This window comes from Nilaparvata lugens, chromosome 3 (genome assembly GCF_014356525.2).
Source record: "Nilaparvata lugens isolate BPH chromosome 3, ASM1435652v1, whole genome shotgun sequence".
Classification (NCBI taxonomy): Eukaryota; Metazoa; Arthropoda; class Insecta; order Hemiptera; family Delphacidae; genus Nilaparvata; species Nilaparvata lugens.
Window position 1 is genome coordinate 22,955,214 of NC_052506.1, and position 22,691 is coordinate 22,977,904.

At 31.7% G+C, this 22,691-nt stretch overlaps 1 protein-coding gene across 2 annotated transcripts in view; it reads left to right on the plus strand.

The window, feature by feature from the left end:
- The first annotated feature begins 2,978 nt into the window (after window positions 1–2,978).
- Window positions 2,979–22,691, plus strand: part of LOC111047619 (maestro heat-like repeat-containing protein family member 1) — a 68,570-nt gene continuing 48,857 nt past the window's right edge. The window contains exons 1-5 of one of the 2 annotated variants that reach the window (XM_039423320.1): window positions 2,979–3,145; window positions 11,068–11,213; window positions 12,447–12,650; window positions 13,783–13,972; window positions 14,634–14,797. In XM_039423320.1, the coding sequence (XP_039279254.1) occupies window positions 3,109–3,145; window positions 11,068–11,213; window positions 12,447–12,650; window positions 13,783–13,972; window positions 14,634–14,797 (741 nt within the window). In that variant the 5' untranslated portion in view covers window positions 2,979–3,108. Of the gene's footprint in view, window positions 3,146–11,067; window positions 11,214–12,446; window positions 12,651–13,782; window positions 13,973–14,633; window positions 14,798–18,395; window positions 18,609–19,267; window positions 19,432–22,691 lie in introns of those variants that run through there. The other variant, XM_039423321.1, reaches the window with a different exon arrangement.

A 22,691-nucleotide genomic window follows, 5' to 3' on the forward strand; every position in this document is an offset into this window, starting at 1 on the left:
AGCAAAGTGGGTAGTGGTGGGGACTTTTGGTATGTTCACCTCCTTACTACCCTCAACAGAACTGCAGGGTCAAAAATTGTCTTCTCAATTTTTCCCTCTATAACCTTTCCTTGACTGGACTAAACAGTGTATCTTTGTATTGATTGTTTTATATTATTTATATTTGGTATGTCCATATCTTAGACCAGTTATAGAATAGAGACGGCCCATTGTATATTCATACCGGAAGTCGATGTAGCCAACACATACTGCCACATCACCATATCGTGACGTCAGCATCGGATACAAAACAATGTAAACAAACTCTGCAGAAAACTTTTCTATCCGATGCTGACGTCACGATATGGTGATATGGCAGTAGATGTTGGCTTCAGAGGCTAGGCTTCCTAGCGTGTCTATTCTATATATCAAAATAATATCAACATATTCGGAGTTCCATATATTTCCAATTCCGGCCAGCTGCAAGATATTTCGAGTTCCAGATATTCCCAGTTCATGCGACCCTTCTATAATTGGTCTAAAGGGCCCTACACACCTACAGATTTGGCTCGCGGATTTGGCCTGTTTTGGCTCGTGTCCTTGAACGACTTGAGCAAAATCACTACACACTAGGAGTAAGCAACGCGAGCCCGGCCTACCCTACTTTTCAATGCTATCCTCTCCACCAAAATCTAAATTGTCCAATAATGGAGATAGAAGAATTTTGATTTCAGATTTGAATTCAGCTACCCCAAATTCTTTAAAGCATACCCGAAAATACCTGAAAACAAGGGAGTTATAGCTGTTTTTAATATAGCTTTCTATTATCATAGTAAAAACGTACTAGGTTAATAAGATAATAATTTTTTTCTCACAAAGGGAAAGGTTTTTAGAAGTAATTGAACACTTGAAAGTTTAGGTCTAAACATTAACATTTTTGAAACGTTTTTTAAAATTTTAAACTTTGAAGAGATGAATCCAAATATGAAATCAGAAAATCAAAAATCAATTATGAATATGAAAAGTGTTAAATATGAACTCAACTCTGACCATTTTCACTTTCATTTCCTCCTTATTGTTATCTTATCTGTCTCTCTCTCTCTCTACACACACACACTCTTTCTCTCTCTATTATCTATAATATTATCTATTTCATCTATTGTTATTACAAATTGCTTTTATTCATATAATATACAGCTCAATAATTATTTTCTTAATTTATTTTTTTGTAAATTCATCTATAATTTTTCTGTATTGTAAGCTATTGTATATAAGTGTATAAGCCAGTATATATTGTAATCTACATAAATAAAGTACTCAATCAATCAATTCCTGACGGATGTGAATTCAGTAAGCTTTTTGAGGTCCGCTGAAGTGCAGTTTCATCAACAGATCTTTCAATGCCACTTAAAAGTCATTGTGCTTCATTTGTAGTTTCTTTTTATATATGTTTTACTTTTATTCTCCATCTCTTCTTCCTGTCCCCTTATTTTTCTCTATTCTCTCTTCCTCCTGGATAGAGCTTTCTACTATCTTATAATTATAACAATTAATCTGTCATTTTCCAATTATCTACTAATTTCTCTTTTTCTTAATTGCATTAATACCATTTTGTTCATGTTACTATCGTTTATTCTGTTTTATTATCTGGATGTATATTTTGTAATGCTTTTTTTGTGTAATGGGTCTGTTGAGACCTAGCACACCATCAATAAAATCAATCAATCAATCACTCTCTCTTTTTCACACAGACATATACCAACTCTTTCCACACAGCATAGCAGTAGATAGAGAATTGAACCCTCTATACTTAAAGTATTGTAAAGCCTTAACCAGCTCCCAATAAGTACTGTATATAAATCTTTACATCTTATGTAAGGTGGTATTTAAATTGCTAAGATAATTCATTGCTCGAAAAAGGTTGTCATACTCAATATTAACCTGTTAAAAATAGAGACAAAAAAATTGTGATTCAATTTCAGCTTCCTCAATAAAATTTCCCACAAGAAGACAAAAATAATATAAAAATAAGTTCATTTTTATTGAATAAAAAATTGAAATATGTTTATTCTACAGCTAATAAAATTTTTTGGGAAACACTGGTATTATTATTTTACAGTACTAGTACTTTCTTGCTATAAGTTCAACCAAATTCTCCATTAGTAACATTAAAGTGCTCACATAGTTTTCATTTTTGACTATTTTAGAGCTCCCGCGAAACATTTTACTAATTCAAGGGCGTTGGATCCGAATCTGAAATAAAAATTTTGCTATTTCGATTTTTAGGCGATTTAGATTTTTGGTAACTACACGCGCCCGACCTGGAGAGCCTACACACTCACGGATTCTGCCCGAGCCGAGCCAAGACAGGCCAAATCCGTAGGTGTGTAGGGCCATAGAGAAACAATAGTGTAAGTAGATATTCCATGTAATAGGATGTTTATGTTGCAACTTTTACTGTTATCTCAAGCCGATTACTGTCGATTATTATCGATCTTTACTGTTTTGTAGGGGTGAGAGCGTTTGAACGGCACAGTATGAGAGACTACGAGGGTCACACAGCTTCACAGGAAAGAACTAAGTGGACTATCGGCTTGAGATAACAGTAAAAGTTGCGACATAAACGTCCTATACCATGAGATATCTACTTAAGCTATTATTTCTCTATAGTAGGGTCCTTAAGTTCTATATAAATGCTCATAGCCACTGCCTTGATGTAAAGAGACATGCATTGAAATAATGTAGCCATTTTTGTTCTAGTTTGTCGGTTATTGGAAATCGCCAAGTTTGCTGACGACCCATATTGATAATTTATTTTTGAAGGTGTTGGATTTTTTTCTGATATAACTCATAGCCTGATTTTTCTCTCAGATATTGGTAAATACACTTGAATTGAATATCTATGAATTCCAAAAACAAGATTATTAATTTTATCAAGATTTCACATTATTTTTTTTGTTAAGTTGCATCATTTATAGAACTTCAAACTTCTGAACAGCTGTTCTTTCGTCTTTCGTGAATCATGAAGTTAAATTTTTGATGGTTATATTTATTACGTATTCGTTTTTGAAAATCGTGTTTTAACATGGAAAAAGCTTAATTTAAAAAATTATATTTACTATAACAATAATGGATCCTTTAATTACTGCAGATTCCCAGCTTTTGCGTAAGTTTATGTAAATCCTATCATTATTATGTGTGTTCTATTCATTGTAAAGTTTGGTTAGGTGTATTTTTTCATGGTATTTATCCAAACATTATTCTATAGACCATCAGAAATACTTTTACGTAATCAAAAAATTGTTTTACATAAAGAGAAGATAAAAAAATGTTCTAGAACCCTGTTTTATTACTGTATCTATTTTCAAATCTTTTCACGTAAGCTTATGCTATGAATAAAAAAATATTAGATTTTTATCTATTTTATGTAATACAATATTAGCACAAATATGACAATTCCCACACTTTTCAGACAAAAATTAGCAAATTATTTTATGTATTTCTCACTTATAGAATTATTGTTTTGTAAATTTGATTAGGTGATTAATTAATGAAACTTTTACGACATTTGCCTCTAATTATTGTTAGATTGAACACTAAAAAATTTGTGCCAAATAAAAAAAATAGATATATACAATTACCAGTCAGCCCAAAGCTCTTTCAAAATAATTTGATTGCTTAGTCAATATTATTATGTTTTGAATGACAAATAATGGGGTCTTGCATGAGCAGTTTTAGTTCTCTAGACTATAGATGTAATAATATATTTGTGAAGTTAAATTTGTTTGTTTAAAAAGAATTAAGAAATTCGATATTAACCTTATTTCAACAATCTCGGCAGTATTTCAATAATAAACAGTGATTCAAGATGGATTTAAAGCAATTATTCTTATAAGCTAGAGCAAGTAATTCTCTTCAATTTAGAACCAATCGCAAGATTCTGTCATGTATTAGGCTCGTTTCAAAAACTCAAAAATGGAAATTGCCAGTTTTTTAATTGGCTGTAACTTTCTAATGGTATTGAAATGGAAAGTATGGTTAGTGTGAGTGGAAAAAGTAGAGCCCTTTTTACATCCTCCACTACATCCAAAATTTTTCATTCAGTGTTTCACAAGATACGTAGCCATGAATATGTAATTTTATAGTATGAAAAATGATTATAACTCTGAATTATCCATTTTATGATTAAATTTGACTTATAATGCATGATTTTAAACCGCCTTAACGAGCTGAGAAGAATGCGCGAAAAGATCGGATCATTTGTTTAACACTGTAACCATACTATTCAAGAGAATAAAAAATGCATATGGAACATGAACGACCCCACACTGTAGTAACTCAGGGGTTGTTAAAAGCAATATTTTTCCACTATTTTCAGTTATACATTGTAATATACTGTAATTTAATGTATTTTTTGGAAGAATAAATTTCAATTTCAATTTTATCAAAAGCTATGAGTGTTCAATATTTCGATTCTTGAGGTGTCCCCTTAAGGGACACCCACTAGAGAATCCTGACATTAAGTGCATCTAACAGGTGATTCTGATTGAACACAACGATTGTATATCAAGACGATCAAAATATTGATTTGATTGATTAGGGAGACCTTGAATTGTTATCACAATAAAAAATGTTGTATTTCGACTGTAGGATATTATAGTTTTATTTGGCTGGTATTCCCCCTCCCATTATACTAAATTATGAAATTTTTGAGATACCTATGTGATTTTTCATCATTACATTGTAATACTTCATGCTATATAGGTAATTCGTTTTTGAACTATTTTTGACGACCCTACAGTCAGGTTTTTTTGAATAAAAGTTATTAAAAACTTGTACTCACGTGTGGAGCGCTTTCGAGTTTTCAAACCAAATTTGAACACTGAGGTGTTGACTGTAGTGTCTTCAAAAATAGTTCAAAAATGAATTATTAACTTGCATTTAGTCATTCATTTTGCTCACTCTAGAATTAATTATGGTTTGAGCTGTTGGGGTGGCACCTACTATTCAATTATGAGTCCTATAATCAAACTCCAAAAATCACTCATAAGGATTGTAGCAGGAGTGGGTCGCCACGATCATACATTCCCCCCTTTTCTGTAGACTTGGTATCCTCCCCATAAGACATTTGTATGTGCATAAAGTCTTGTCAATTTTCTATTTAGTGAGCGGGAATGATGGCGTAACTATTGACTATTGTGATTCAGTTACTGGCCCTTATCGTACGAGGCAGGCAGGCTGATGGGTTGTTTGTCCGGGGTGTCAGGCCAAACAGCACTTTATTTTAAAAAATCCTTTCTTTTTCTAGCACCAAAATTTTTCAATCAGTTACCTTCCTCAATGAAAACCCTTTTCAACTGCCACAATAAAATAATAAAAATGAAATTGCATCTGAAAAAATGGCTTCTTTCAATTAGCACAGAAGGATTGGAAGCCATGTACTCTGTCACTGCCTAATGTATCTAACTTTTATGCACATTGTATGTACAGAACACTGTCCTCTTGCAGAACAAAATTATATAATATACACATGGACTATTACAATAATGATGTAAATAATATCACGCTCATACGATAATTATATCTAATGATTTCCATGTAAATCTATCTAAACTATTACTATGGAGACATATATATGTGTAGGTATATATATATATATATATATATATATATATATATATAATATATATATATATATATATATATATGTATATGTATTTAGTTTCTATTTTTCATAGAACTAACAGTTTAATTCAACGCTTGTTTTGTCCGGTGCTCCTGTATGCGGACGTGACCTTTCTCTTAAGGTCATTTGCATACAGTAATGACTTATTTCTGCATGTTGTATATGTATTATAATCTTTGTAACTTGTGAATCTCTATCTTGAGTTGCTGTCCACTGTTATTTTATTGTATCTCTAGTAGAGTAGTCTTTTTGATGTATTTTTCGTTCGCAGTGTAGCTCTAGTAGAGTAAGCCATTAGCTGTATTGTTTTTTCTTTTTGCTTCTTTGTTTTGTTTTTTTTCTCATTGTATTTCTATAGTGGAGCAGAATGATAATACTAAGTGCTTAGTTTTCTATTACTCTTAATTTTCACATGTTTTGCATTTTTTTTTGTTTTTTTTTCACGCAGAAATAAAGTCAAATTTATTATTATTATTAAATAGATGAATGTTATATTAGTTATAAAGAGTGGAATTAGTAAGTTTCCAGAATAAAAAAAAACTTGAAATCTACACCTATTTTAAAAAACCTGTAGCCCCAAAACCAGTAATTGTAGAATGCTGCGCGACCAGTCAATTTATTGGGAATTTAATTTTGTAAAGAATGCTTTTTTTTTTAAAAAAAACCTTAGGTTTTGGAAATAAAAATCCTAAAATTTGGAGATTATCCGGGGTTTCAGGGGTGAAGCCGCCCTCTGTTGTGTCAGCAAATTTCAGGTTCGAATTCAGCGCCCCAAAATACCTACAGAACAGACGAGAAAAATTCTTTCGGGGCTGTTTCCTGAAAAATGACCATTTGGTTGGATTAATATTGTTTACAGATTTAAAATGGTTAAACTCAAGCAGTTACACTATGTGACACACTTGAAATATAGTGTGGCTAGGCTATCTTATCAATTTTGATAATTTCAGTTTTTGACCAGTCTTCCAACTAATTAGTTCCATTTTCTCGGGTAAACCGTTAATGAGCCACAATAAATATTCCTACACAAGTTATTGCATTTTTTTAACTTATCTACTCTGGTTAACTTTTCATTTCTCTGAATGTAGGTTAAATATTTTCAACTACTGTACAATCACAGACTAACGTTTAGTCAAGTTATTCATTCCTTGGCTTATCTTTACTATTAAATGTGTATATATACACATATATAAGCCTGATTGCAGCACAATATTCAATGTTGATCGTACGTTGAATGATTTATTCAAATAGCCCCGATACATATTTGCTTAACATTGTCAACAGCCTAAATGAATATGATTATTCTCTATCGACCTTGGATTAATTTCTCTTTTTTGCAAGTCTCATTGTCAAATACATAGTGCTTACTCTTTTCTCGTTCAAACAGGCGATATTATTACTAGGTTACACTACCAGATTCTAGACATCTTGCGTTGCATTATGCAGCAGAGTTGTAATAATGATGAAAAACTATCCCATAACTTTCTTATATAGACTGAAGGCTTTTATGTGGTTAATCGTCTTACTTCAAACTTGTCAGCCTGTACTCTGAATCACTCATTTACGTTCACAATTAGTCATTCTTAATTAATCAACTTTTTTGCCAGTGGCTAAAATAATTGTTTTCCTAAAATACTCGAAATTCTCTGATACAACATATAACTAAATTCCCAGATACAACATGTCAAAATTGTCCTTAGTGAACAAGATCAAAATCAAATCAGTTTTACTTTGCCAAAATAATAATAGAATATACCTATCGAATGAATCATTATTCTTTAAATATAAAAAATAAACTAGTGTAAAGAGAAATTTAATGTCAAGTAAAGCTTTTAGTAGTATTTCATATTGGGTAGTATTAATCTATCACTAATTAAAATAAATTTTTATTAATGATTCAGCACACAAATTACAATTCATTTGTAAATGTCTGTAGCTATGCAATTCCATGAGGTTGCAACATGATAAATAAATTTACTTGTAGCCTTCTTGAATGGAAACGACTTCATATTTTAAAAACCACTAATTAGTTGAAACAATTCGAGATACTATATAAACTTGACTTTACTGGAGTTCGATAATGGTGTGACAACCGGTCTTATCTTTAATTTTTTGAATAAATTTCTGGCTCTGTCAATATTGAGTCATTTCCATTTGATATGGATATTTACCGCATCTTTAATATGATATAATATTTATATTTAAATATTATAAATGGTGATATTGACGTAAATGCAATATATTTGAGATTTGATAGATCATTATTAACAAGAATCAACTATTAATGTTATACCGGGTTAACTTGAATCACTGCTGTCTGTAGATTAGCATGGAGTAACGATACTGAAATGGTTATTTTATGATAGAAGGCAATGAAAAAATAAATCCGGTAACAATGCCAAACTATCATTCCCACTGAATTTATAGCGTGAATCACACTATAGTGTTTGTGAGCCAGGAAATTTATTTACCGACTTTTGGAAGTTTGCTAAACAAGCTTCTCGTCTGTGGTTTTGTGGTTCAACTGTCTCACATCTATTGTGGTTACTTTTTCAATATCTATTACGTATCTCAATGTACCGAACTCAATGTTGTTTTATCTATAATTATTATTAAACAAAAATCCAAATTAAATGATGTAAATCTGTTCCATCTGTTAGCCCAGATTGGTTGGCCGATATGGCTTTGTATAAAATGAGCGCTGCTATCCAGAGATTGTCAGTTTAGTGTAAGGGTAAGCATTCCTGACTATCCTGACTAACCTGTGTTACCGGGTTTGATTCCCGGGCTGGCAAATGATTTTTGAATAGCAGCGCTCATCGAATTTCCATTTGGCTGTTTACGCTGTTGTAAAATATTTGCAGTAGCAGAAGTCTTCGGGGTGATTTACAGCATTTAATTGGGATTTTCGTTTAATAATAATTATTAATTATCAGCTTTTGAATAAATTCAATTTCTCAGTAATTTCCATCTGTTGTATTATCATCTTATATATACCAATTTATCTGATATATGAGGTGTGGCTATAAAATAACGGGATTGATATTTTAAAATATTGTATTTTCATTTTATACATAATTACTTATTATCACCTTCAATATACACCCCTTCCCTATCCCTGCAATGCTCCATGCGAATTTTCCATTGTTGGAAACATTGCTAGAAGTTATCTTCTGTGAACTGTTTCAGGACTCTTGCCGCTTTCTCTTGAACAGCTTCTACGGACCCAAAACTTTCAATGCAGATTTCACCTTAGAGAATAGATAAAAGTTACATGATGCTAGGTCTGATGAATAAGGTGGATGTTCTTACACTGGGATGCTGTACTTGGTCAGGAGCCGCTTATCAGATAACGCAAAATGAGCTGGCGCATTGTCTTGGTGCAAAATCCATGATTCGCCCTTGCACATCTCGGGTCGTTTTTTCTTACTCTTTCACGTAGTTTATCAAGTACCTCAAGGTAGTAATGTTGATTAATTGTTTGACCTTCAGGAGCCCAGTGAAGGTACACAATCCCATGAATATAGTAAAAAAACAATCATCATTGCTTTACATTTTCATGCTAATCGTTTTACCGGCAAAACAAAATAACAAAACTAACATAAATGAAGGTTATGACTCAACGAAGCTGTTTACAGATACGAGACTAACTGCATTCTGAACAGGAAGACTCAAACTAAATAGCTGTTGGTCAATGATAGTTGACGCATGCACACTGCAGCGTCAGTCCCGTTATTTAATAGCCACACCTCGCATACTCCCCATTTCGAAGTTATTATAATGAGATGAACAATCGACAGCAATCAGTTTGCATAAATGGTGAAAATAGTGATAAAGAGAATGTTGAGTATGGGGTAGTCCAGGGAAGCACCCTTGGGCCACTGCTATTCCTAATCTATATCAACAATCTGTCAAAATTAGTAGTTGAAGGTGAGTTGTATCTGTTTGCTGATGACATAGCACTAGTGTCTACTGGGAGCACTTGGGAGGAGGCCTACATGAGTGCTCCATTTGATTTGCCAAAAATAAAGAACTGGTTTGATCACAATAGCCTTACAGTAAATGTGGAAAAAACGAAGTTTATGCCAATAGTTACAAGAAATCAAGCTGATCCAGGCTCTCTAATACTAACGATGCATTCTTGTAATAATCCCAGGTCTGCTGGATGTAATTGTAGTTTGATTGAGCGCGTTGATCATTACAAATACCTGGGCGTTGTCTTGGATTCCAAGATGAGTTGGGTACAACATGTCCAGTGTGCTAAGAATAGGCTCAGAAAGCTGCTTCACGCATTTTCAGAGCTTAGTAATGTTCTGAGTGTGGATCAGTGCAAAGTAGTTTACTTTGCCTATGTCCAATCTATAATACTATATGGAATTCTAGCTTGGGGAGGGGCTTCCTCCTCAGTCATTGAGCCTCTCGTAGTCACCCAAAGATCAATTATAAAAACAATTTTAAAGAGAGACTTTAGATACCCAACAATACAGTTGTTTATCGAATTTCCCGTACTGAATGTTAGACAAATTTTTATTAAATCCTTGTTGATCCACATCAAAAAATACAAAACTGAACTTCTGGGAGAAACAGTTAACGATAGCTACTCAACTCGCCACAGATCCAATTACAGCTTTGAGATACCTCAGCTGACTCACGGCTCTGAATTGACAAATCCTTCATACCTGGCCCATATCTTGTACAGAAATGTGCCAGGGGTGATTAGGGAAGCAGAGGCATTTAGTTTGGTAGTATTTAGGAAGAGGGTGGACAGGTGGCTGTACCAGATTGGTTGGGAAGCTTCAGAAGAACTACTCCAATCTCGTTATGCTTGGTGACCAACACGACTTCAAGGTTTCCAGACAATTGATTGGTATTTATTTTATCATTGATATAACCGATTTGACTGTTTTGCCTTTCTGGTTTATGATTTTTTTTTCATTCTCTCTTCTGAGAATTTCTGGAATCCCTGCCACTGCGGTCTTCAAAAAAATATTGTTTTTTCTTCTTTATTTATTCTTTTAATCAATTAAGGTATTAAGTATACTTATTCCTACATACATATTCCTACATACTCATTCTTGAATATATATTATCACTAGCACAATATATTATCTATTTTATAATCAGAATATCAATAATACATCCATAATATAAGTGTATTCTCTATTATTTACTTCTATGAGCAGATTAAGCTTATTATGTATAAAGTGGAACTCCCCCCTACACACAGATGGATAGTCTAGTAGGGGGATTCCAAAATATGTTGTATATTGTATTTCTTATTCGTGTATTATGTAGTTTGGAAATAAACTGAATTAAATTGAATTGAATTGAAAACACCAACTACAAGCAATATTATTCCATTTTGAATGTAATTATTCACTAATTCTAGTTTTTTTTGTCAGTTGGCATCAATGCGTTACTGGAGGCAGCTGGAGACAAGGACGAAGGTGTCCGTCTCTCTATTATCTCCTCCCTCTGTCGTCTCTCCAAGAAACATCCCGGGGAGGTTTTGCGATGCGCGTGTCTTTACTATCAACAAAATGTCAAGGTAATACAATTCATGATTCCGCTCTCAATAATTTTAATGAATTGTGAACAATAAAAAATGAAATACGGTACATACAAATTACAAATTAAAAAAAGTATCTCACAACTTTTGTATTGAAGTTTTTGTTTTTTGTATGTACAATATTAAATACTCGTAAATAACTAATTATTCGGATCAACAAGTGAGCATTTATTTATTTATTTATTTATTTATTTATTTATTTATTTATTTATACATTGATACATTGGCTACAATGTCATTCTCAACTATGAATGATTGCGAAAGGAACAACAGGCTTAAAGCCCAAAACTGTTCCTTTCCCAAATTTAGATAGAAATTATCCAAAAATAGGTTATGTTAACACTTCACGATTTTTGTCCAATTTTGAGTCCAAAATATTTATAAACTAGGAATTTAGAATTTAGGAAAGTTGAAAACCAAATTAAATAAGAATACTTCACTAAATCATCACTAATAACTGAAAAATACTGTATTATAATAATTAAAAATTTTAAAACGTGAAAAGAAACTCAAACTAACTCCTAAAACAACAGCTGTCAACAGCATTGATATGATTGATACTGTATTGCATGTAAAATAAAGAATATTAACAATATTTGTGGAGCTTAACATCTATAATAATTGGTGAAAAAGCTCGATTCCAAATTCGAATCCGCACTTGATTTTCTCAAGTAACTTACTCCTCATTCATGAAAAACACGCGATTGGGGCTGGATTTAATGTTTCTTTTGATTGCTTCCACTTAAAAAGTTCTTGATTCCTGTGTGTAAACTGCTAATTTATTGTATTTTTCCATATACAGACTCATTTGGGATTATTGTAAAGATAATGTTTCTGCAGATACATATTTCTGTATGTGCTTTCATCTTACTTTAGTTTTCAAAATACAGGTGCAAATACCACAAGTGTTCTCTGCACATAATTATTTATGTGCTATTATAATTATCATTTGTTAAAATTATAGAACCGATAAATTTTGCGTTGGTACAAATCGGATGTAATTTGTTGCTTTGTAAAGTTTACAGTTGCCGTCATTATTCCAATATAATATGATTTGAGTCAGCTAAGGGTTTATCAATAAATTAATGTCTGCAGATTTTAATTTTTTCAAGCAATTTATCAGTCGATTGAAGTATGAAGAACTTCATAAAACATCACTAAAAAGTATGTATATTTGTCAATGAATAAACAATCGAAATATTGTTTTTGCAGATCACGAATACTCATTTCATAGTGCTGCTGACAGCCATGGATAGGATATGTCACGAAAACATCATGAACCTGGATGAAGTGACCGTAAAACAGCTGATAGAGTTCGGAATTGACGCAATGACCAAGCAGAAAGAGTACGTTCCCGACGTTCAGTTGCCAGCCTCCAATATTCTAGTGTCTGTTGCCGAAAAAGATATAAATCAGGTGAATTTCTATTCAATTATCTATTTTATTTTAGGTAAGTACGTTATTCATTATTTATAATATGGTTTAGTTACGAGAAAAAGGTCGGCTAGTTAAAAAGACGTCAGGAGGGCTGCCCTGCAGCTAGTTCAAAACAAATTGCGAGAGAAACAGCTCATGCTCAGTACTCTATTCCCCTCTCTCATGTACGATTTCTGCCCTTTCGAATTTCTCACCTCATACGCTGCAAATTCAACGTTTTTCTCGTGACTGAGCTATCTATAACTTCTTATGAATTCAATATAATTGAAGGAAAATTTCAATCAATCAATCAATTTTTATTCCAATCAACACAATACAATATTGTATTTGTTGAAACAACAAATATACATAAAATAAATCAAAACAAAAAAATTCACAATCAAAATTAAATTCATGGCGGGGTGTGCTGAAAAGAAAGAAAGAAGGAAAAATACCTAGCCAACTATGGTTTCCCATGTAATAGGCAGGTAGAGGAATTCCATTCAATACACTTGAACATTGTAAAACATTGATTTTATCGATACGGCCGAGGTGTCCGATATGAAAAGGACACAAAGAAGTCTTGTGATTCCAATGCTATTTTCAAAAAATAAACATGAGAGTGAAGTGGTTCAAACTCTTTAGTAAAAACAATCACAATTAACAATTTTAGTAAAATAGATACAATTACTTCTAAGTAATGACGTATTACTTTGTATATATTTGAATTTTCACTACCTATCAATCATATTAATGTAATCAATCAATTAGTTTAGATTATAATTAGTTATAACATTATAAGAATGTTTTGTTTTACTTGTTTGTAAAAAAAGAATGGCAATAAATTGATTTTGATTTTGATTTGATATTGTCAAAAAAGTTCATTTTTTCCAGAATGAATTTGATAGCATAATTGAAAAAAATATTTTATTATGTATTGTATATCAAATATCATTCTTGTCTATCTTGTTAATCCATTTTTGTCTACCCATTTATTTGATTGGTATTATTGCCCATAGCCTACAATAATATTTTCATGTGTCAATTCTTTAGAATTGTGTTCTGTTTGTGATTTTTGTTCTATGGCATTAACGAGATAGAATTGAAAAGTCAAATCTTCAATTTATTTCAGGTGATGGAGAACATAGTTAAAAAATTTCAACCCAAAGTGGTGCCACACTATGCATTGATTCACACTCTGGCCAACATTGCCATTGTAAATGTGAAACTATTCGTACCATACATCAAAGGATTGCTGAGTGTTATGATTCCACTATTCCCTAATATTCGCTACGAAAGTATTCGTCAAGTTTTTGCATTTGGTAAGTCTTTATTGTAATATTTGCCAAAGTATTATAAATTCTTGTCAAATACTGATTGAAGGGAATCAGAGAGTTTTAGGCTTGTCTCTAAGTCAAGTTACTTTCTCAGTTATTTTCCTGAGGTTGATGCCCACATGAGCTCTAAGCCTGTGCGTGGGTAATGAGGCGGAAGATAATGAGAGATGAATGGACCTACAGTTTTAGGTGGGTTCCGAACCTCCGGGAAGCGATTTTACATCTCATGAATTGTTTTATAAATTGTTAGTACTTTTCTATCCTCAATATAGCCTCCACTAAGTCGGAAGTGACTAGTATAGGTTTTGGGTTTAATTCATTCATAAGATAACATTCATTATAAGTATTATTCACATTTTTGTACATTGTAATTTGTACAAAAATAATTACGAAGAAAGAAATCAAGTACTTACTCGTATTTTTCTTAGACTAATGAATAAATACTTGTATTATACTCGAATTTCTATCTTTCCTTAATCAAAATAGATAAATATCAATGAATTGTGCTTGAAGTTATATTTTTAGATCAATGAATCAATCATTTCGTTTAGATTCCACCTTAATACAGTGAGAGTTTGAATATTCCTGGAAAACTTCAAATCTTGTTGACTATGTTCTGGGTAAAATGTGTTGTTTTATTTTCCAGCACTTGGCAGATTTTGTGAAGCCGTTCTAGAATACTGGTCGACCTCATCTACAAACAACTCTGAAACAGAAAACTCTAATTTCTGTAAACAAGCGATTGAAGACGATATTTTCATCGCATTCGACACAATATGCTCCATGTGGATACAAGCAAGGGAATCGAAGGTAAGGTCTCACCTTTGTTCTTCTCATATCTGTAAGGCTCGGTTGCACAAAAGCCTGTTCAATTTTAATCGTGATTTAATGCTACAACTATCAAAGTCAAGAACCTGAATCAGAGAAGCATTTTTCCAATGAAGCCTTCTCTGATTGGTTCTTGTGGAATTTTATCATCATTGATAAGCTTTTGTGCCACCGGATCTAAACAAATTATATAACCATTAATTAACTTGATTGAACTCCTTCCATTTTATATAAAAATCAATGTATTGGCTTGATTGAAGTCCATTCAATACATTCTCTCATTATTCCTCTCATTAACCTCATGAAAATGAATATTTAATGTTGTACCTTGTTCAATGCTGTTTATAGTGTATTTTTTATTTTTGTTATTAAATATTAATTGGCCACATTAGAATTAGGAATCTTCTTATTCGAAATTGATATTATGAATGCCAAAAAATTGAAAGACTGACTTATCAGTTATTAAAATTTACCATTACATTGAGAGATCGTGATTTGTCATAGAATTGAATAAATATGAACTTTTATAGATATGATCAACTAGCTTTCATTGTTCTTGAATTGCTGTGACTTATCTGAATACAGATTCTCTGGTTTGACCAGCATTATAACTAGACAATCTCTCAGTAGAGTTTTCAAAATTCGGGTAACTATGTAGGAAATTTATTGAAGACTTGTTATTTATTTTGTAATAAATTTCAATTTCTATGTATTTTCTCAAAAATACTCCCATTGGGTGATGTGAATAAAAATAAGTAATTACTTTTACTTGCTGTTTTCAAGTAAATACTGGACATTAGGTAAATAAAACATTGTAAAAAAGTGTACAGTAACATATTTAATTAGTAAACTTCCTATAATTTTTGGTTAGCCTATGCTTTTTTAAATGCTTCTTAATGTGCTGATAACAGTTCCTCTGGTACAATAATAAAGTAATTCATGGTCTAAGGGTGTAACTGAAGACTGTTGGCCTAGTAGATTTCACATTAATTTCTGGTTTCAATCGATTTGTTAGCTTTTTTATGAGTATAAAACAGTGAACAAATTTGACGCTCGCTTATCCTTTATTTTAAAATGATCATATTTTCAGTCATTATTTAACTACGTGTTACCTATAGCATTTGCCAGTCAGCAATGTTAAATAATTTTATTAGTTCCAAAAAAGCAGAAGACATACAGAACCAATAAAGTTGTTAATAAGAGTTCGATGCTTTGGGTTAAATATAGTTTTAAAAATCTCTCAAGTATAAACAATTAAAACATATTTTATTAATTTTGTGTCACTTGCTGTTTTCTTCAAAACTACCTGAATTGAAGCAGTTAGCAGGAGCGATCAGAAAAAGAAGATATTATTATGAATAACATGAAATAAACACATCAAGATGTACTGAAAAAATGAATATATTTCTTAGATTAGTCCATCTCTTTCTTCTGTAGGCTACTACATCATACATGAATCATATCCATGGAATATTATTCATAGTTGATTTTCTTTGTCATCCTCTACTTCTGGCTGGTACATCACTAGGCCTGAAATCAAAAAGTTAGATAATTTATTATTCATTATAAAAAAAAACTTTGCAAAGTGAATTCTGAAATTGATTGTAGTCTGTATAAGTTTTTAATTATATTTCTTGGGAAGGAACCCCCAATAATGACAAAGTAATATTATATGAGAAATTCCAATAAACCAACATTCAGTTGAATTATTATTAGCATCAATCTGTTAGTTGTGTAATTCTGAATGATTAAATAAATAAATCTCCATGCAGGAATTGGGATTAATCAGTGTGCCCCTAGGTCAAAAGAACTTGTTGATGAACAATATATTTTTGGATACCATGAACAATTATTTATTTATTTCTGTGGTCAGTAGGCCTACTTCTCGACCGTTTGGTTTACTTAACTCTTCCAAAATGTACTGCATAAAGTAATTTTTAGTTCTACATTTAGAGAAACAAGTTTAATGAAACAAATGGAAATAATCAATAAATTAATTGCTTAATCTGATATGATGATTATCTACAACATTATAAGTAGAACTAAGTGATTTGAAAATGAATACCAAACTGCAAATACATAAATCTCTCTCAGAACAATGTGGGTATTTCATCCATGAATTTAATCATAAATTTTAAAAGGTGGAATGACTGTCATTAAAAGCTATTATTCGGTGTTTTCTACCAGCACTTGCTGGGTGAATTTTTGAAGTCATCTATTCATAGTTCTAATGTATGGTCATTTATAAAGTCATCATCCACTCAAGATCAAGATGGACAGTTGAGAAGAGTGTTTTAAAAACAATTTTAACATCAAATTATTGATGTAATGTTATCATATTATTAGATAATGTTACATAAATTATTTCTTTATGGAAGGAATCCCAAATATTATGAATAACTCTATTCCCTGTAAAATGATAAGTGAATACATTGCTTTTAAGCACTCTTCTCAACTGTCCATCTTGATCTCATGTGGTTTCACGTAGTTTCGAAATATTAAGATTTCCTGTAAGCTATTAATGATTTCAAAATTCAGTCAGTTTTTCTATTATTTTAGTCACGTACCATAGTTAAATCTTACTATTTGAATATCTACCATCAAATCGATAATAAAACATTGAAGTGGATAAACCTTTTTAAAAAATGGGAAACTGTATAAAATGACATCGCCTATATAAAGTTTAAAAAATGAGTGGAATTTTATCTTACCTAACTAACTTATTCTAACTATAGGTTCCAAAGAATTGTTCCATCCTGGTCAACAAAAAAGAATTCATATGCATTTCCTTTGAGCACATTCTCTTCAATATTTTGTTTGTAAATGGTACCTGAAAAAAGAAACATAATCTTTTAGCATATTCATTTTGGAGATAATGTGAAGTTAATCATCAATGATAAGACATAGTTTGGGAAGGAAAAATACCTAGCCAACTATGGTTTCCCATGTAATAGGCAGGTAGAGGAATTCCATTCAATACACTTGAACATTGTAAAACATTGATTTTATCGATACGGCCGAGGTGTCCGATATGAAAAGGGCACAAAGAAGTCTTGTGATTCCAATGCTATTTTCAAAAAATAAACATGAGAGTGAAGTGGTTCAAACTCTTTAGTAAAAACAATCACAATTAACAATTTTAGTAAAATAGATACAATTACTTCTAAGTAATGACGTATTACTTTGTATATATTTGAATTTTCACTACCTATCAATCATATTAATGTAATCAATCAATTAGTTTAGATTATAATTAGTTATAACATTATAAGAATGTTTTTGTTTTACTTGTTTGTAAAAAAAGAATGGCAATAAATTGATTTTGATTTTGATTTGATATTGTCAAAAAAGTTCATTTTTTCCAGAATGAATTTGATAGCATAATTGAAAAAAATATTTTATTATGTATTGTATATCAAATATCATTCTTGTCTATCTTGTTAATCCATTTTTGTCTACCCATTTATTTGATTGGTATTATTGCCCATAGCCTACAATAATATTTTCATGTGTCAATTCTTTAGAATTGTGTTCTGTTTGTGATTTTTGTTCTATGGCATTAACGAGATAGAATTGAAAAGTCAAATCTTCAATTTATTTCAGGTGATGGAGAACATAGTTAAAAAATTTCAACCCAAAGTGGTGCCACACTATGCATTGATTCACACTCTGGCCAACATTGCCATTGTAAATGTGAAACTATTCGTACCATACATCAAAGGATTGCTGAGTGTTATGATTCCACTATTCCCTAATATTCGCTACGAAAGTATTCGTCAAGTTTTTGCATTTGGTAAGTCTTATTGTAATATTTGCCAAAGTATTATAAATTCTTGTCAAATACTGATTGAAGGGAATCAGAGAGTTTTAGGCTTGTCTCTAAGTCAAGTTACTTTCTCAGTTATTTTCCTGAGGTTGATGCCCACATGAGCTCTAAGCCTGTGCGTGGGTAATGAGGCGGAAGATAATGAGAGATGAATGGACCTACAGTTTTAGGTGGGTTCCGAACCTCCGGGAAGCGATTTACATCTCATGAATTGTTTTATAAATTGTTAGTACTTTTCTATCCTCAATATAGCCTCCACTAAGTCGGAAGTGACTAGTATAGGTTTTGGGTTTAATTCATTCATAAGATAACATTCATTATAAGTATTATTCACATTTTTGTACATTGTAATTTGTACAAAAATAATTACGAAGAAAGAAATCAAGTACTTACTCGTATTTTTCTTAGACTAATGAATAAATACTTGTATTATACTCGAATTTCTATCTTTCCTTAATCAAAATAGATAAATATCAATGAATTGTGCTTGAAGTTATATTTTTAGATCAATGAATCAATCATTTCGTTTAGATTCCACCTTAATACAGTGAGAGTTTGAATATTCCTGGAAAACTTCAAATCTTGTTGACTATGTTCTGGGTAAAATGTGTTGTTTTATTTTCCAGCACTTGGCAGATTTTGTGAAGCCGTTCTAGAATACTGGTCGACCTCATCTACAAACAACTCTGAAACAGAAAACTCTAATTTCTGTAAACAAGCGATTGAAGACGATATTTTCATCGCATTCGACACAATATGCTCCATGTGGATACAAGCAAGGGAATCGAAGGTAAGGTCTCACCTTTGTTCTTCTCATATCTGTAAGGCTCGGTTGCACAAAAGCCTGTTCAATTTTAATCGTGATTTAATGCTACAACTACCAGAGTCAAGAACCTGAATCAGAGAAGCATTTTTCCAATGAAGCCTTCTCTGATTGGTTCTTGTGGAATTGTATCATCATTGATAAGCTTTTGTGCCACCAGATCTAAACAAATTATATAACCATCAATTAACTTGATTGAACTCCTTCCATTTTATATAAAAATCAATGTATTGGCTTGATTGAAGTCCATTCAATACATTCTCTCATTATTCCTCTCATTAACCTCATGAAAATGAATATTTAATGTTGTACCTTGTTCAATGCTGTTTATAGTGTATTTTTTATTTTTGTTATTAAATATTAATTGGCCAAATTAGGATTAGGAATCTTCTTATTCGAAATGGATATTATAAATGCCAAAAAATTGAAAGACTGACTTATCAGTTATTAAAATTTTACCATTACATTGAGAGATCGTGATTTGTCATAGAATTGAATAAATATGAACTTTTATAGATATGATCAACTAGCTTTCATTGTTCTTGAATTGCTGTGACTTATCTGAATACAGATTCTCTGGTTTGACCAGCATTATAACTAGGCAATCTCTCAGTAGAGTTTTCAAAATTCGGGTAACTATGTAGGAAATTTATTGAAGACTTGTTATTTATTTTGTAATAAATTTCAATTTCTATGTATTTTCTCAAAAATACTCCCATTGGGTGATGTGAATAAAAAATAAGTAATTACTTTTACTTGCTGTTTTCAAGTAAATACTGGACATTAGGTAAATAAAACATTGTAAAAAAGTGTACAGTAACATATTTAATTAGTAAACTTCCTATAATTTTTGGTTAGCCTATGCTTTTTTAAATGCTTCTTAATGTGCTGATAACAGTTCCTCTGGTACAATAATAAAGTAATTCATGGTCTAAGGGTGTAACTGAAGACTGTTGGCCTAGTAGATTTCACATTAATTTCTGGTTTCAATCGATTTGTTAGCTTTTTTATGAGTATAAAACAGTGAACAAATTTGACGCTCGCTTATCCTTTATTTTAAAATGATCATATTTTCAGTCATGATATAAATCAATTGCATTTCAAAATTAAATATTTTGATGGCTTCATTCTCTTTGGAATGAGACTTTCTTCAAGATAGGAAGTGTCATGACTCAGAATAAATTATAAATGTTCAAATGTATTGATAACTTTGACATTGTAGTCTATTTTTGTGAGGAATGTTTCATTTTTCAACTACTCACTGAGTATTGAAAATGGACTCTGTCCGAAAGCACTCCACACACATTAGTAGTTAAAATAACGTACTAATTCCTCACAAAAATAGAATGTAGTGTCAAAAATTATCAATATATTTGGAAATTTAAATATCTATCCGCAATTCGTCATGGAAGATCAAACTAAAGATTTCCATAATAAATTCTTTACGAATGTATCTTTTTCCTCAAATACCGAAACTCTACCTGGAAAATTTGAATTTTTACTTTGGAAAACCGGGAATGACTCATGATTTTTTCATTTTAAAATGGGTGGTCACTCTGTATAGTAATTTAAAAGCGAAAACCTAACCTTTCCAATCTTTCCTCTTACATTTAAAACCTAATTGAACATAACCTTTTAGGTTATGTTCATAAACCAGAGAAATTGACATATAGCGATCTGAGGCACTCCTTACTGAACTGTCTGAACTGAGACCCTCCCAAACAATTGATTCGTGACTATATGAAACCATGATAAAGTGATTGTCACCCTTATTTACACTTATACAGAATTTTCGTAATTTTCTAAACTTTCTTCTCTATATCAATTGAAATTTTTTCTCATTATAGTGAGGTCCACTCTAGTATTTGATTAACATTGGTGTTGCTAACAATGTAGGAATAAAATATATTAGATTATTTTCAACAATAAAGATCATCAGATCCACCGGAATCAGCTATATTTTATAGAAGGCAGTGGCAAGGCAGAAATCGGCAACACTTCACCTATATTTTTTCACTGCCATTATAACGTGGACCTCACTGTAGTAGTTTTCAAGTACTTTTTTTGACGTTAGGATGGTCGCTAACATGATAAACATGTTCATTATCCACATACAAATAGATGTTCGTCATGCATGTTCATCATCAGCGAGAGGCTTCTAACATAAAATATCCAATAACAATAATTAATAAACCACTGAAAAATTGCAAATTATAATGATAGAAAAATAAGTCAACCCAAATAGAGCAGCAAAGAAAAAAATCTGGTGTGGTGCACTCACACAACTTTCCTTGCTTGAATTGTAAGCCTCATTCTTAAACGAGAATAATTAAGGGGAATAACATAATGACGATTGGCGGCAACATATTTGAAACTACGATCAGACTACTGTATAAGTGTATAATTTATTATTGTTTTCAGATTACTTTTTCCTTTGTGTAAATTGTGAAAAATCGATGATTTATTAAAAGTCGTCAAAACAACTGTTCTACAGATGAAATATCTCGACTATGTGTTCTTTTCATAAACTGCTCTACCCACGTACCTCATGCACGAGAAGGACAAAAGACTCATGTCTGTTTACAAAGTCCATTTCTCAAGGATGGGGTGGACCCCATTAGTTTCCTAGGAATTAGACTCATGCCAGTTGATAGAGCTGATAAATAACTATACAGGGTATGAATTTGAAATAAATCGGTCAAGTCATTTTTGAGAAAATCGTGAAAAACATGGTTTTTTAGTAACTATCCGCCATTTTTCTCAAGAATATTACGGAGCTCCTGCAATTTTCCAAGAAATGAGACTCATGTCAGTTGATAGGGCTTATGAATAGCTATCCATGGTATAAATTTGAAGAAAATCGTTAGAGCCGTTTTCGAGAAAACCGTGAAAAACATGGTTTTTTAGTAATTATCCGCCATTTTTCTCAAGAATATCACGAAGCTCCTGCAATTTTACCAGAAATGAGACTCATGCCAGTTGATAGGGTAGTAGTAGATTGTATAAATTTGAAGAAAATCGTTAGAGCCGTTTTTGAGAAAATCGTGAAAAACATGATTTTTTAGTAATCATCCATTTTTCTCAAGAGCCATTTTTCTCAAGAATATTACGGAGCTCCTACAATTTTCCCAGAGATGAGACTCATGTCAGTTAATAGGGCTTATAAATAGCTACCCATGGTATAAATTTGAAGAAAATCGTTAGAGCCGTTTTTGAGAAAACCGTGA